The following is a 14682-nucleotide window of genomic DNA, read 5'->3' on the forward strand; positions in this document are numbered from 1 at the left end:
TTTCTGGAAAAGACCTTTTATGTTTTTAATACTTAACACTTCATAACAGGGACTAATAGGCAGGATAAAAAGAAGGCTGCTCAAAAGGCAACTTGGGGGATGAATAATTTTCCAGACAACAGAGCTGGGGGAAGGGAAACTCTTCGGGCTTCAATTCCTCAGCCCTCCCACCTCTGCCCTCCCTCCTCTGCTCACCAGAGTTGCTGATGGTTGGGGGAAGCTGGGTGGGAGGATGGCATGAAGGGGTTGACAGCCAGATGGGGCAGTCCCCACTAAAGAGGCGGGTGATTGTTAGAGCGCCGCACCATGGCGAGGGAGGGTGGCACACCCACACAGAAGAACCGGATCTGGGTGGAGAGCCTGGAGAGAGGGGTAGGGGCAGGTACCGTCTGTGATTGGCGCAGGAGGGGTCCTTCCAAAGGGACCTTTTCCGTCCCCTAACTATAACCTCTGATTCCTAGCTGCCCGGAATATACAGCATGACTGATCCTCCTTCTCCCTCACATCTCTCATCTCTAACTTGGGAATGGCTATTCCCCACTCGTCTGCCTAGAGAATAAGAAGAATAAGTTAAAGATGACACCCCCCACCCAAAAAAAACCAGCCATGATGGCACGGATAGTAACACACTTATTCAGCAGGGACATTGGATTGGAGAGTCAGAGGTGTCCCAAGCCTCCTCCCTTTAATTGTGGCAGAGTCATCATGGGCAAGGTGCTCACTCTCTCTGGGTCTCAGTTTTCCCACCTATAAATTAAGGAATTTGGATGCCCAGTGTTTCTCAGCTGAGGCCCTTTCATCATCGGAGGTGGGACAATGCTTCTGGGCGGGACTTCTGGATAGACTTCAGGATGGTGAGCACTGCGGGCTGTCCAAGCACTAAATGCCAGTGTGAGCACCCCATACACACAGTCATGTCAATGACCAGAAATGGCCCTCACGTTTCCAACGTCTGGAGGGTAGGGGGCTGTGGAAGAGCTGCTGAAAAATATTTAATCAGGTAAGCAGGACATTTGGGGCCAGCCCCACACCCACCCACAGTCTCCTGTGCCCAAGCACTCAGTGTGGCCCAGGCCGGCTTACCTTTCTGTCATTCGTGTCATCCCCTGGGCTGTCATATTCACCCTGTAAGACAGGAGGGATGGCTGCATCAAGCCAAGGGAACTATCAAAGACAGAGAAAGGATTTTCTTTTCCATCTTCTAGCGTCACCCCTTTCTGTCATTCCCTTTGGGGGAAAGTCAAAAGCCTGACACGGTAAGGAGCCAATGTTTAGTTTTGTTAGTCATCAACATTTGCCATGTTTCCTCTGGACAGCTTCTAGCACAAAGATGCTCCCCTCCTAGGCGTCTGCCATCAGCCTGTGCCTCCTCGGAGCAAACACAATGGCAGAGGCCGTGGCCAGCAAACGGTGTGAACGCGCCCTGCGCCAGGGCACAGCGCCCCCTGTCCACAAGCGGCAAAACCTAACAGCATATTTGCCCACAGCCAAGGTATGGGGGTGGGAGACTGCCATCTGGAAACTCCTTCGGGTACTCAGAGGCCCCACCTCCGCAGTCTCACTGGGCATGACTCTGTGACCCGTGGGAAAGAAGTGACCGGTCAAGGAGCGGTGCAGTTGTGAGGGCACCTAGGTCAGGGGCCAGGAAAGTTCTTCACAAAGCGTCTCGAAGAAATGTCATCGCACTGTATCGTGGGATGTTTATGACGTGACTCTCAGTCGAGGAAAGCTTTACTTACAAGTCCGTCTGTTTTCTCTACTGAACCAAACAACAGCAAAAGCAATTTTGAGAGATTGGCTTCAACATTGTTAAATATGTTTCTTTTTTAAAAAAAACCTGATACTTAATATATATTTGCCTATTAAGGATGAGGAGTTTCACACCCACACAAAACAATCACACACAAAATATCACCTTCAGACTTTTTCAGGGTCTGACCGCCCAGGATGTGTGTTACCTGGGCCTTCGACTCTCCTTCCACTGCCATCCACCCACCTTCCCCACCACCCCCTCCCATCATACACTGGCATGCCACGTCTGCCTTCCCAAAACCACCACAGGGCACGTGGGGAACGCTCCCACCAAAGCCGGCTCATCCCGCCATTGGGACAATACCCGGAGAGGCAGTTGTGGGGATTACTGTCCACCCCAAGGAGGCCGGATTCGGCCCAGGTGTCTGAGCGGCGTGACTCCCTCACGCCTCGCCTGCTGTGTACTCGGCCACCGTGTCCCCTGCGTTGCACAGCCATTTGCAGACTGCGCCGAAAGGATACTTACGTCATGAAGAGGGTAGGCAGCCTCATAGATGTTGTTGGCGATCAGAGAGTTAATGCCTGTGGAAGAAAGGAAGGTGAAAATGGCAACTGTAGGGCAGGAGTCTCTCGACCTCACCTCTGTCTGTTGGAAACAGGCACTGCGTGCTCCTCTGTCACCCCTCAATCTACAAGTTTCTGTGGAGCTTTAGTTCTTAGCCTAAGAACAATATTTTTACTTCCCAAAAACAAAGTTATGTTTCAGTATCAAATATACTCTCTCAAACCTCATGCTTCCCCTTTTCTCCTGCCCCCCGACCACCGCAAAGTCTCCGCCACCACCATCAGGTGACACTACCTGTGTTCAGTGACAGCACAGGAATGACTATGGATTACTGTCATATGATCAGGAAAAGTATATGTCATAGCATCCCACAGCACATTATCAGAACTCATTTCTGGTGCCTTCCCATTCCGTCCCAGAGCAGTGCTGGTCTGCCTCCCGGAGGTAGAGGGCCATAGAGCAGTGGTTCTCAAAGTGTGGTCTGGGGAACCCTGGGGGTCCCCATGACCCTTTCAGGGTGCTCCGAAGGTCAAAACTAATTTTATAATAGCACTAGGACATTTTTTGCTTTTTCCCTCCTATTCTCTCATGAGTGTACAGTGGGATTTTGTGACATGGGGTGGCATCATCCCCCTGACAGCGAATGGAATGTGTGTTTGTGTATCCTTGTGCTTTAAAAATCTCCTCAGTTTTGGGGTGCCCGGGTGGCTCCGTCGGTTAAGCATCCGACTTCAGCTGAGGTCATGATCTTAGAGTGTGTGAGTTTGAGCCCTGCATCAGGCTCTGTGCTGACAGCTCAGAGTCTAGAGCCTACTTTGGATTCTGTGTCTCCCTCTCTCTTTGCCTCTCCCTCACTCGCTCTGTCTCAAAAATAAACATTAAAAATTGTTTTTTAATTTCTCAGTTTTAATTTCTAATACAGTAAATATTGACTGATATAACCCACCAAAACAAAAGCCCTTTGGATGCTCTCAATAATTTTTAAAAAGTGTAATGGTTTCCTGAGATCACAAAGTTTGAGAACCACACACGAGATTCACTTTTTAATCCCGACAGTATTTCACACCACATGCACCTAGCAGACCCTACGAAATATATGCTAAATGAGTCAATGACTTTGTCCCTATAACTCCGGTATAGTCACAACAGAGAACTTTCTGCTCAGGACAAAGGCACTGTTATTTACTTGTTTCATTCATGGTTTTATTCAGAGACTATAAAATGGTCTGTATGTTCTGACTTAGGATAGTCTGTCCTGGGTCACTGGCTCCCATATGGGAGACATTATATCCCACCAACCCTAAGTACCGACGACCCTACCATGCGAGGATGCACGTGTAATCACGGAGGGGGAGAAGGAGGGGTAAGCTCTGGTTCATGGGGATTTCCCTTGTCTCAAACACACATTCTGCTCTGAACCATTCTTTCCAGAGAGACTACAGACAGTTGTGAGATGAGAAGAAAATTGGTTTGGGAGGAAAACATGTATCATGTGCAAATGCTAAGTAATGTGCATTTGCACGGCTCTGGATAAATGACAAGGATGGATAACAAATCTAGACAACATTTTCCACCTCCCCTTCCCAAGCGATACCCCACCCACATACTGAGAGACCACAGAGGCTCTCAAACAATCCTCTCTCCTCATCGGCCTCCTCTTCTTCGAACCCTGCCCCTATTCGCCTCATTTTTAGGGCCCTGGAATCCAGGAGGACCAGCCATAGGCCCTACGTAGAAGCAGAGGCCCTCGGGAGACTGCAGGGGGCGCTCTGGGAAGCGACCACTCTTGTAGTGAGTTGAGAGCCGCCGCATCGCCAAAGGACCAGTCCTCTCCTGATTTTAAGTTTCCTCTTTGGCATGAACATAAACCACCCGAAATAACTTTGGGGGCTGGGGGGGAATAGACAGTGGGTAAAAGGGAGTGCGGACGGGGAGGGGTGCCCGGGGGGTGCTGAATGAGCTGCAGATCTGTCTTACTCACAAGACTACAATTTCACTCTGAGCATCATTAATCAGTTCAAGAGCCATAACCACAGCAATGTGAAGCCACCCTACAATAATCAAGGGGAGGAGTCCCAAGTGAGGAGGGGGGTGGGGGATGTTCCAAAGCTACAAAAGGGCTGTCCACATGGATAGAGGCTGAAGCATCACAGGCGGGTGGAGCTCTAAACTAGACCGCACCCTGTGCACTACCCCCACCCAATCAATCCCTGCACTCACACCCATGGTAACCACAGCAGCAACATACACCCTGAAGACAGCCCCCAGCCTGCCTGGAAAAAGTTAAACAGGTGTTGAAATCTCTGCTGTGCTGGGCACTGAGCACAGCAGCCGAGTGTCTGACAGCATTAAGCTGACCACTTGGACTCAGGGGTCCTGCTGCCAGATTCTCAGGAGGATCTAAATCACTGGAGGTCTCAAATAAAGCTTCCCTTGCACCACGTGCCTGGAACAGGCAGCTCACTTCACTTGTGGGATGTTGTCTGCCCCTTGTTGTGTGTCTCCTGAAGGCTTACAAGGTACCCAAGGTCAGAGAGCATTCTCCCCTCACCTGTATCTCTCATGGCACCTAGTACACTGCTGGGAACACAGAAGGGATAATGGTGGGTAAGAGTAACCAGCCCCATGGCTAAACGTATCGCAGTATCTCTTCCCATTTATCACAGGCACCATCTTCTTCACTACTCCAATTTTCTATGGCAAACTATGCTGATGAAGAACCTTTAAACTCTAGTCAATTAGTCCATTTCCTAGAGAGGAAACCCAACCAATGGTTCTTTGTCTTGGGGCCAATACAGTTCAGTTCATCACACCGGAGTTGTCCCAACCCAGATAACCAGAGCCCCAAAATGCTGTACATGATGTGTCTCTGTCCTCCAGGGCTGTGTACCTCCTTTTTCCAGAGGGCATCAGACGGGCGATTCCAACCAGTGGCTGCTACAGAGGGAGGCAACAGCACATAAAAGAAAAAGAATGGGGAGGGTGGGGGAGGCAAGTTGAAAATAACTATTCAGCCACAACTTCACCCAAGAATGGGAACTGCTTTGGCCTCTTGGGTCACCCACAGACTTCAGAAACCAAGATCCTACCCCCAAACAAGCATGGAAATCAGTTTGAAAGAAGAAGAAAATAATCAAACGTTTTTTAAAACGGAGTCTCTGCTTTGAAAACTGAAATTCTGAATTTTTTCCTCTCTTTTCAGCAAAAATAAGCTAATTGGTTCCATCATGCACCATTCCATCTGGCCATAATGGCAAAGCTTTCTTCTTCAGGATCACATCTAGTCTTTCCTCTCTGCTCTAGACCCAGGGAGACAGAGAAAGAGAGACCTAACCACTCATCCCACTGCCCTCAGAAGCAGGGCCAGCAAGAAGGAGAAAGCACAGAGGACACTGTCCTTTCCCTCTCCCCACAAAGAGAAGCAGTGTCTCGGCTCAAACACAGCACAGCTCACTAGGGACCCCCTCACTGATCCGTACGGTCCCTTTGAGTCACTAGGTTCTTCATATTTCTTGTTTTTAGAACTATGATCCCTAAAGGAAAGGGCTCATGCTTCCCCTCTGCCCAACGCCAACCACAGCTCTGCGCAGACTGACCCGGCCAGGCCTGGCAACGCTGTCCCTTGGCATCATCCATCCAGAGGGTCAGGGCCAAGGAACAAAGCAGGGTGGGCTCAGGCTCCAGGACTGGTACCTAAAACACACACTTGGAACACAAAACCCGAGGCCTAGCATTTAGCTTCCAGGACATCTCTGGCTTCCCGGACACAAAGGATCAACCAAAGCACAATTTATGGTAGGCCTCCCAAAGAGAGCCTCATTAAATCTGTGAGTGCCGCTGGGTGATGGGGACTGCGGCTCTATTCCCTCCAGGCCAAACTCAAAGAAAACTTTCATCCAGCGGGACAGGTACTTAGAGGGATGGGGCTGAACTCTTGAAAACCCATTTGGTTTTGATTCCCCCCAGAACAGGGACCAGTCCGCCCGGCATCTGCTTTCATCCCCCTACTCCAGCCGGACGTAAATCTAAACCAGAGGCCCCAGACGGTGCATTTAACAGAGACTATATTTACCCATCACCAAATTGTCTTGACGTGTGCTTAATTACTTAAATGCCTTTAATCCCAAGCCTTTTCTTCTAACAAAATATAAACCAGTTCAGCTGGATGAATGATAAACCAGATGTTTACAACACACAACACAGTCTGGCTTTGGTCAAAATAATTAAGACATCGTCTCCTGAGTGGGGAGGAGAGAGTCCCAAAGCGTACATTTGTTGAAATGCTCTGACACCAAAATGTCTATGAAAATGTAGTCCCATCAATCTGTAATTTTCTGTCCAAGAAAAGGCAGCAACAACTTCCATACGAAAGGAGTAGAAAAGGTGTCTCTCTCTCCCTCTGACATGGTCAAGGGGGCTTGTGACTCTCTCCACAGTAAAGTGTGCTTTACAAGGCATATAGCCAACAATACTGCAGTAATGCTGTATGGTGACAGAGGGCCACTACACTTATCATGGTAAGCACTGGACCACGTGCACGACTGTTGAATCACGATGTTGTACACCTGAAACTAATAGAACGCTGTATGTTAATGACACTTCAATTTTTTAAAAAAGGCATTCCATGAAAGGGTGAATTTGCAGAGCCCTGGCAGGTGACCTTACATGATGTTGATTAAGGAGGCATCGTGGCGCTAAGGAGGCACCGCCAAGTTTCGCCAGGCCAAGCCCACTCACACTACCACCACCACGCAGAACCCAAATTCATGAATATATTCGGTCTCGGAACACTGTGCACATTCGTCCATAATCCCTTCACTTCCAGGGGTGAATAAGAGGGAAAGAAGGTTACAGAAGGCACAGAAGAAACCCCCACAAATATAAATTAGACCATCACCAAATGCCAATCCACCCATACTTTTTTAAGGTCAGTAACCCTTTCTTTACCTTATTATACTTGTTTTTACCCTCCTGCCCATCCTTCCGCCACAGGACAAAAAAGGAAAAAAAGAAAATAGAAAAAAGTCCACAAGGCCCTACTGCTGGCTAGGACAAAAGGGACTGAATGCTAAATGTCCATATGACAAATGTTAGAAAAGTAACAGCAACAATTAGGCCCTTCACAAAGATGACCTGGTTATCATTGGGTACTTCAGAAAACCAGTGGCCACATCCCCAGAGGACAGAGCACTCTGCATGATTCTTTCCAATTCCCGGATGTGAATAGAAGCCTGTGGCAGCCAGCCCAAAGTCATCTTTATCTAACTTTAGAGTTCCTAAGAATCAGCTGCTGGGTAGCTTGTTAGAAATGCAGCTTTTGGAGCCCTGCCCCCACCCCCCACCCCCCGCCCACCACACACACACACACACACACACACACACACACACACACACACACGGAGTCTGACTCCTGTGTGGGATTTGGAGAGCCAGGGCTTTCCGAGGTACACCAGGGGTTTCGGATGCCAATGGACCGTGGCCACACCTAAGCAATGTCACCCAGGGCTTCGGGCAAAGGAATGATGTAGGAATGCAATCTTTTCTCCCAACCATGCTAGCCAGTGGTCCTGAATCCTCCCTGCCCTTACCTCCCCCTCATTGTCTTCTCCCATGGTCTTTGAGGTCCGTAAACATCATACCACCTCAAGTCCTGGCTATGGCCCAGGACCTGCTCAGTGTGAAATTATAGAAGAGCCAGTCCCCTCTCTAAGCCCTGCTGGCTCTTTTTTTTTTTTTAATGTTTATTTTTGAGAGAGAGAGAGAGAGACAGAGATAGAGACCAGGAGCAGGGGAGGGGCAGAGAGAGAGGGAGACACAGAATCCAGAGCAGGTTCCAGGCTCTGAGCTGTCAGCCCAGAGCCTGACACCGGGCTTGAACCCACAAACTGAGAGATCATGACTGAGCTAAAGTCGGATGCTTAACCAACTGAGCCACCCAGGCGCTCCAAGCCCAGCTGGCTCTTATGGAAAGGAGACCATGTTGTTCCTTTGAATCAAAGTCTATGAAATGCTGGACCTGGAATTAGAAGCTTCAAGCACACTGTGGGGTCTCTCTGTTACAAGGGGAGAAAGAAATGGGTCCAGTGAGGGAATGTGACTTGACCTAAGTTTCTCAATTTGCTCGTCCCAGAACTGAAATGCCACTTGCTTCTCCAGTCTTGCTGGGCATGTGCCTATCCTCCTTTTGCTCCTTCTAGATACACACTCACCCCTTCTCTATCTGACATGAATGGGCTCCCTTGCTCTCTGGCTTTCCATTGGGTTCGGCAGGTCAGAGGGAATTGGGACCCCTGACCTCCTCCCCGAATAGTCACCTGCTTGTCCCAATGCATCTCCTCTACCCAGTTCTGTCCATCCATGTTCCAGTAACCTTTCTCTCACCTCATGGATCTGGAGCTAGGAACAGCTTTACTGCTCTAATTCCAGGCATCCCCAACTCCCTATCCACACCTTTTTAAATGGTATCTCAATATTTCTACCTTAAATTATCCTATTTTGAGAGTGTCATTTGTTCCTGTTGGGACCCTGATTCTCGGGAGTGGCTTCCATCATGTCTCCTGTATTATTTGCTCTCCTTGCATGCATCTGTCTTTCCAGACAGCCACGTGGCAGCCTATTTCCTCTTCTCCTCAAATATTACCTCATATGTAAGCCCCATAAGAGCAGGGATTTGTGTCTGTTGTGTCTGCTTGATTCACTACTCTATTCTTTAGATATGAATGACACATGGTAGATGCTCAATAAATATCCATTGAGTAAATGAATGGATGCTACACTGGGAAGACCTCAGCTTCCATTTCTCTGTGAAACCTTTCCCAGATAACTTCATCCATTTATTCATTAATTTAATTGAACTTAATTTAATTAATTTAAAGAGAACTGAAGAAGAGCCAGGGCACCTGGGTTCTAAATCTGGCTCTAAATCTCTGATCTTGGGCACCCTGTTAATTTCTCAGTTGTGAAATTACGTATATTTGCTGACCCTACTTTGCACGGTGGCTTCAAGGATCACATGAGAAATAAGTGTGAAAGTGCACATGTGCAAGGGGTCCTTATTCTTCTGGTTACAATAATACCTTATGTGTTCAGAGAGCTCTTATCTGCTTATCTCAGTTGTCACAACAGAGAGCCCAGAAGAAAGAAAAAGTACCTCAATCTCACAAAACCCATTCTCTAATGTTGCATGCCGTAACCACAGCAGAATCCTCAGACCCTCCCTCAATGCATTTTCTCTCTTTGCTCCAAATTCTAATAAGCTGCTTTTTCTGTCTCCCAAACAGCAAAAACTGAAAGAGCAGAATTCAGAGAAGGAGGTTACCAGAGTCAAAAATTCAAGATATCATAGAGTATGGGGCAAAAAACCCTAACAATACTTTGGGAATCCTCGAGGAAACATTTTAAAAATTGATGTTATTTTTTTTAATTTTTATGTAATATTTATTTGTTTTTGAGAGACAAAGTGAGAGACAGAATATGAACATGGGAGGGGCAGAGATCAGGAGACAGAATCTGAAGCAAGCTCCAGGCTCTGAGCTGTCAGTGCAGAGCCCGACGCAGGCTTGAACTCACAAACTGTGAGATCATGACCTGAGCCAAAGTCGGACGCTCAACCGACTGAGCCACCCTAAAAACTTCTGTTCTTAGTGATGATCCTGAACCATCCAAAAAAAGTTACATATGCATTTATATAGAAGATATACCTTGATCTATTCTACATAAGAAAGCAGAGAATAGCATGAGAGATTTTAGAAAAATTTCTGTACCAAAAGATGTTGCTGAGGATATTAAGAGCTAAACCACTAACCATACTCCCCTTTCACTTGGTTCAAGGTCAAATTTGCAGCCCCAACTGTAGGAACTACAGGCCCTTATGGTTTAAATATTTGTATTCCATTTCCCCCCTAGTTTTGACATTCTATTTTAATTTGTGTTTTTCCTGGTTCTTATTTCTTTATTTATTTATATTATGCTGCTTTATTGTTTTTCTTGTAAGCCACCTCAGAAATTTTGTGGAACAAGGCGGGAATATAAATAATTCCATACATGCAACTCATATACAGCTTCATGCTTTGCAAAACTAGGCTCTCAAAAAAAAAAAAAAGTATTTTCTACCAAGAAAAAAGTGATAATACTAAATGACCAGGAGTGTGTCTGAGTTACTATTATCTTTAGCATATTTTCCAGCTTTGATTCCAGTCTTTCTTATTTTTGCCATCTTCTAATTCCCCTTGTAATTGGGTACAATGGCAAAGGAATGAAGCTTTGTGAACTGGCCACAATAATGACCTTATAAAAAGTAATTCCAGGGGTGAAGGATCAAGAAAAATACCTTGGAAAACAATTCCAAGCACTGTCCTGTTCTCCCTGTTCTCTTCTTTTTATGAGGCAGATTCCTCTGGAGGAATCTAAGTCAATTCTAGTCATTTGTGCTTCTCTATAAAACCAGAGAGAAGGGCAATAAAATCAAAATTTACCCCATGGCTCAAAGGGCCATATTATCTCGAGGCCTCTGAGTGTCATTACATTCCTCATTTTTTCTGATCTTCTAAGTAAGATGGTACATTGGCCAAAGAGCTTAAGGGGAACTTGACTTTCCAACACAGAAGACAAACAACTTGAAAATCAGCCTGGGGGTTCTCTTCTGCTGGGAAGCAGAGAAGTTCAGTCATATGTCCCTTGTCACAAAGCTAGTAAATCAGCAGCAGCTACTGCTGAACTAACAGACTCTTGGATGGGGGTTAGGGCTTCAATGTTATGGATCGGGGGGTGGGGTGACACAAACATCAAGTTCATAACAGGTAACTATTAAGAGGTTTGGATTTCATCTAAGGGAAATGTGGATCTATTTTGTCATTTCAAGCAGACCAGTGAAATAATCAGATATGCATTTTAAGAAGCTCACACGGGCTGTTAATTTTACGTTATAGGTTAAAAATGGGTAAAACTAGGGTTAAGAAGACCTTTTAGTGGTTGGGATAATAAATTCAAGAAAAAACACAGTTGATATAGAGTAGGATAATGGCTGTAAAGACTCAAATTGTGTCTAGGGGCACCTGGGTGGCTCAGTCCATTGGGCAACCGACTTCCGCTGAAGTCATGATCTCACAGTCCATGGGTTTGAGCCCCGCGTCGGGCTCTGTGCTGACAGCTCAGAGCCTGGAGCCTGCTTTGGATTCAGTGTCTCCCTTTCTCTCTGCACCTCCCTGGTTGCACTCTCTCTCTCTCTCTCCAAAATAAATAAATATTAAAAAAATAAATAAAAAGAGTCAAATTGTGCCTATTTCATAGATGTTCACAAGATCAACCCAATAGCACTTTGTTACAGTTCCAGTCTTGAGAAATTAAGAACTAAAGTTCACTGAAATTTGGGGTACATGGATGAGAGCTGGGTTGTCCCCCCAAAGGGAAGTCTGTATTTTTTTGGTTTACGTTGTGCTTGAGGTTCCTTCAGAGCATCTGCATGAAGACACAGAGTGTGTAGTTAGACATTTTGTTCTGAGAATCTAGAGAAAATATAATTCATCACTTCATTTTTATAATGCCCATGCTTAAAGTACAGAAATCAGGGGCGCCTGGGTGGCGCAGTCGGTTAAGCGTCTGACTTCAGCCAGGTCACGATCTCGCGGTCCGTGAGTTTGAGCCCCGTGTCAGGCTCTGGGCTGATGGCTCAGAGCCTGGAGCCTGTTTCCGATTCTGTGTCTCCCTCTCTCTCTGCCCCTCCCCCGTTCATGCTCTGTCTCTCTCTGTCCCAAAAATAAATAAACGTTGAAAAAAAAATTAAAAAAAAAAAATAAAAATAAAAAAAAGTACAGAAATCAACAATGGGTTCCCCCCACACACAACTGGTAAAATCTGCCAGATATTTATTTATTTTTTATTTTTTTAAATTTTTTTAATATGAAATTTATTGTCAAATTGGTTTCCATACAATACTCAGCGCTCATCCCAACAGGTGCCCTCCTCAATGCCCATCACCCACTTTCCCCTCCCTCCCACCCCCCATCAACCCTCATTTTATTCTCAGTTTTTAAGAATCTCTTATAGTTTGGCTAACAATGGGGCTTTAAAATTTATTTGTATAGTGAGTTGTTTAAAGTTTAACTTAAATTATATTAGAATAGCACTAAAGAAGAGGCTTTATAATATGTTAACCTCAGTTTTCCTTCATTTTCAGCATTTTGTAAGTGCAGGAAAACTGAGGCTAACAGACACAATACAGCCTACCAAAATCTAACCAAATTTAGTAGAGACAGAACTTGAACTCATTTCTCCACGTTTCCCTGCCAAGACCCCTAGCAGAAGTACCTGGGTGTTTTAGGACCTAAGGTTCAATATATGTTAAAAGAAGGTAGGCTCTCCCTTCCAATTCAAATGCCTATATATCAGTGGCCAGATGGCTACTGCTTCTGTAGTAACAGACTTTAAAGATTCAACCTAATTCCACCTCTAGTTCACAGCATCCCAAAGGTATTGGATATAAGATTTGGAGCAAAGAAACCCAAGTTCTAGACCCATCTGACAATGACTCAGTATACGACCCTGGACATGTCACATGTCATCTCTGTCCCCATTTGTAGAATTACTGAAATGCCAACTTTCCCCTGAGCTACGAAATGAATACTGGATAATTTATGTTGATACTTAGACACACACACGTGGAAGTTAATTGCTTCCACCTCTGTGTTCCCTCTGCACTCTGTACATGTCTCTATAGTTGTACCTAGCAGATTAGCTCATAATTATTTATTTACATGACTGTCTGCATAGCTAAACTAAGAGCCCTCAAGGCTAGAAATTAGGTCAAATTCATCTTGGCATCTCTCAGTTTCTATAACATCATTTGACACAGACAAGGTGCTCAATAAATGTTTTCTGAACGACAAAAAAGAAATTTTTGAAAACTACTCAACACAACAAAATTCTTAAGAAGTTTGATTTGAGACATCACCAAAAAATTCATATCCTCAAATGAAAAAGAAAAAAAACTTCAGTGTTAAAGTAGAGGATCCCTAATGGCCTTTTGACAACCCAGAGACGGTCTCTCAAAATAAACTTCAGTTTTCAAGGACTTCCTAGTTTACAAGACAAACTAACAGCTCAATCTTCCCAAAGACTCTGCAAGATAGATGTTACTATCCCACTTTACATCCAAGGAAACTGAGTTGCAGAGAATTTATTTGTCCATAGTTACAATTACCAGCAATCGCTGTGGGCTAACAGGCTAGGCATGTTTAATTAATTTGCTAAACCAAATTCATCGACTAGAATGTGCAAGGCAGACAGCTAGGTGCACTGGGGCATAGGAGATGATTCAACACACTTCAAGGACTGTTTGGGAGCCTAGGCCATGGACATAGCAATCAGCAAGAAAGAGACTGAATTTGGTGGGAGTTCCAAGGACAGGGCATTGGAAGAACCCATGGGACAGCCATGTTTGGTCTGGGGATGGGCATGGGGGGATGGGGGGAGGACATTCAGGTGAAGGGAACCATGTGAGCAAAAACAGAGAAGACAGTGGTCACAATAACAGGAAGAGAAGCAGGAGAGAGAGGAAGAGAGGGGGAATTAGAAATGGACATTTGATATACTGATTTTAAGGTTCTGGTGAACATCTCAGTGGAGATATCCATCTGTCAGTTGGAAATGTTGGGCTAGAATTAGTGAGAGAAGTGGGAAATACAAATACATGGTTCCTAGTCATCTGTATACAGAGAAAAGTAAGGAGGCCAAGGGAATATGGAGAAGAAAACATCTAAAATCTAGGAGAAGGAAGAAGAACCAAAGAAAGTGTGGTCCATGAGGCAGAAATAGAATGGCAGCAGAGGGGCACCTGGGTGGCTCAAGTATTAAGCATCCCACTCTTGACCTCGGCTCCGGTCATGATCTCATGGTTCATGGGATCAAGCCCTACATCGGGCTCTGTGCTGTCAATGCAAAGCTTGGTTGGGATTCTCTCTCTCCCTCTCTCTTGCCCCTCCCCTGCTCATACTCACTCTCTCTATATAGATATAGATATAGATATAGATACAGATATAGATATAGATATAGATATCTAAAATATATATGTGTGTGTGTATATATATATATTTTTTAATTTTTATTATTTTTTTTTAAGAGTGGCAGCAGATCAGTACAGCAGTAGCACCTTCCTGGATATCAACTCTCAGAGGATGAAGGTCCATAAAGAAGGTGTGGAAGGATGTGTAGGAGGTTAAAGAAGAGGAAGACTAAGAAAAAGGCCATGAAATGTGGGAATTGGAAGTCACCTATGACATCTGAGAGAGCAGGTTTGGTCAAATTGAGGATGGTCTGACAGGATAAAAGGCAGATTAATGGAGCTGAGGAGTGAACTGGTCAAGAAATGA

General features: G+C 45.4%; 1 protein-coding gene across 4 annotated transcripts in view; it reads right to left on the minus strand.

Annotated features, from left to right (window-relative positions):
- ANO2 (anoctamin 2) overlaps positions 1 to 14682 on the minus strand; it is a 341730-nt gene that overhangs the window by 215179 nt on the left and 111869 nt on the right. For all 4 annotated transcript variants that reach the window (XM_045061286.1, XM_019834398.3, XM_019834399.3 and 1 more), the window contains 2 exons: positions 2279 to 2334; positions 1084 to 1125 (listed from right to left, as the gene is read on the minus strand). In XM_045061286.1, the coding sequence (XP_044917221.1) occupies positions 1084 to 1125; positions 2279 to 2334 (98 nt within the window). The remainder of the gene's footprint in view (positions 1 to 1083; positions 1126 to 2278; positions 2335 to 14682) is intronic.

The sequence above is a fragment of the Felis catus genome, chromosome B4, assembly GCF_018350175.1.
Source record: "Felis catus isolate Fca126 chromosome B4, F.catus_Fca126_mat1.0, whole genome shotgun sequence".
Taxonomy (NCBI): domain Eukaryota; kingdom Metazoa; phylum Chordata; class Mammalia; order Carnivora; family Felidae; genus Felis; species Felis catus.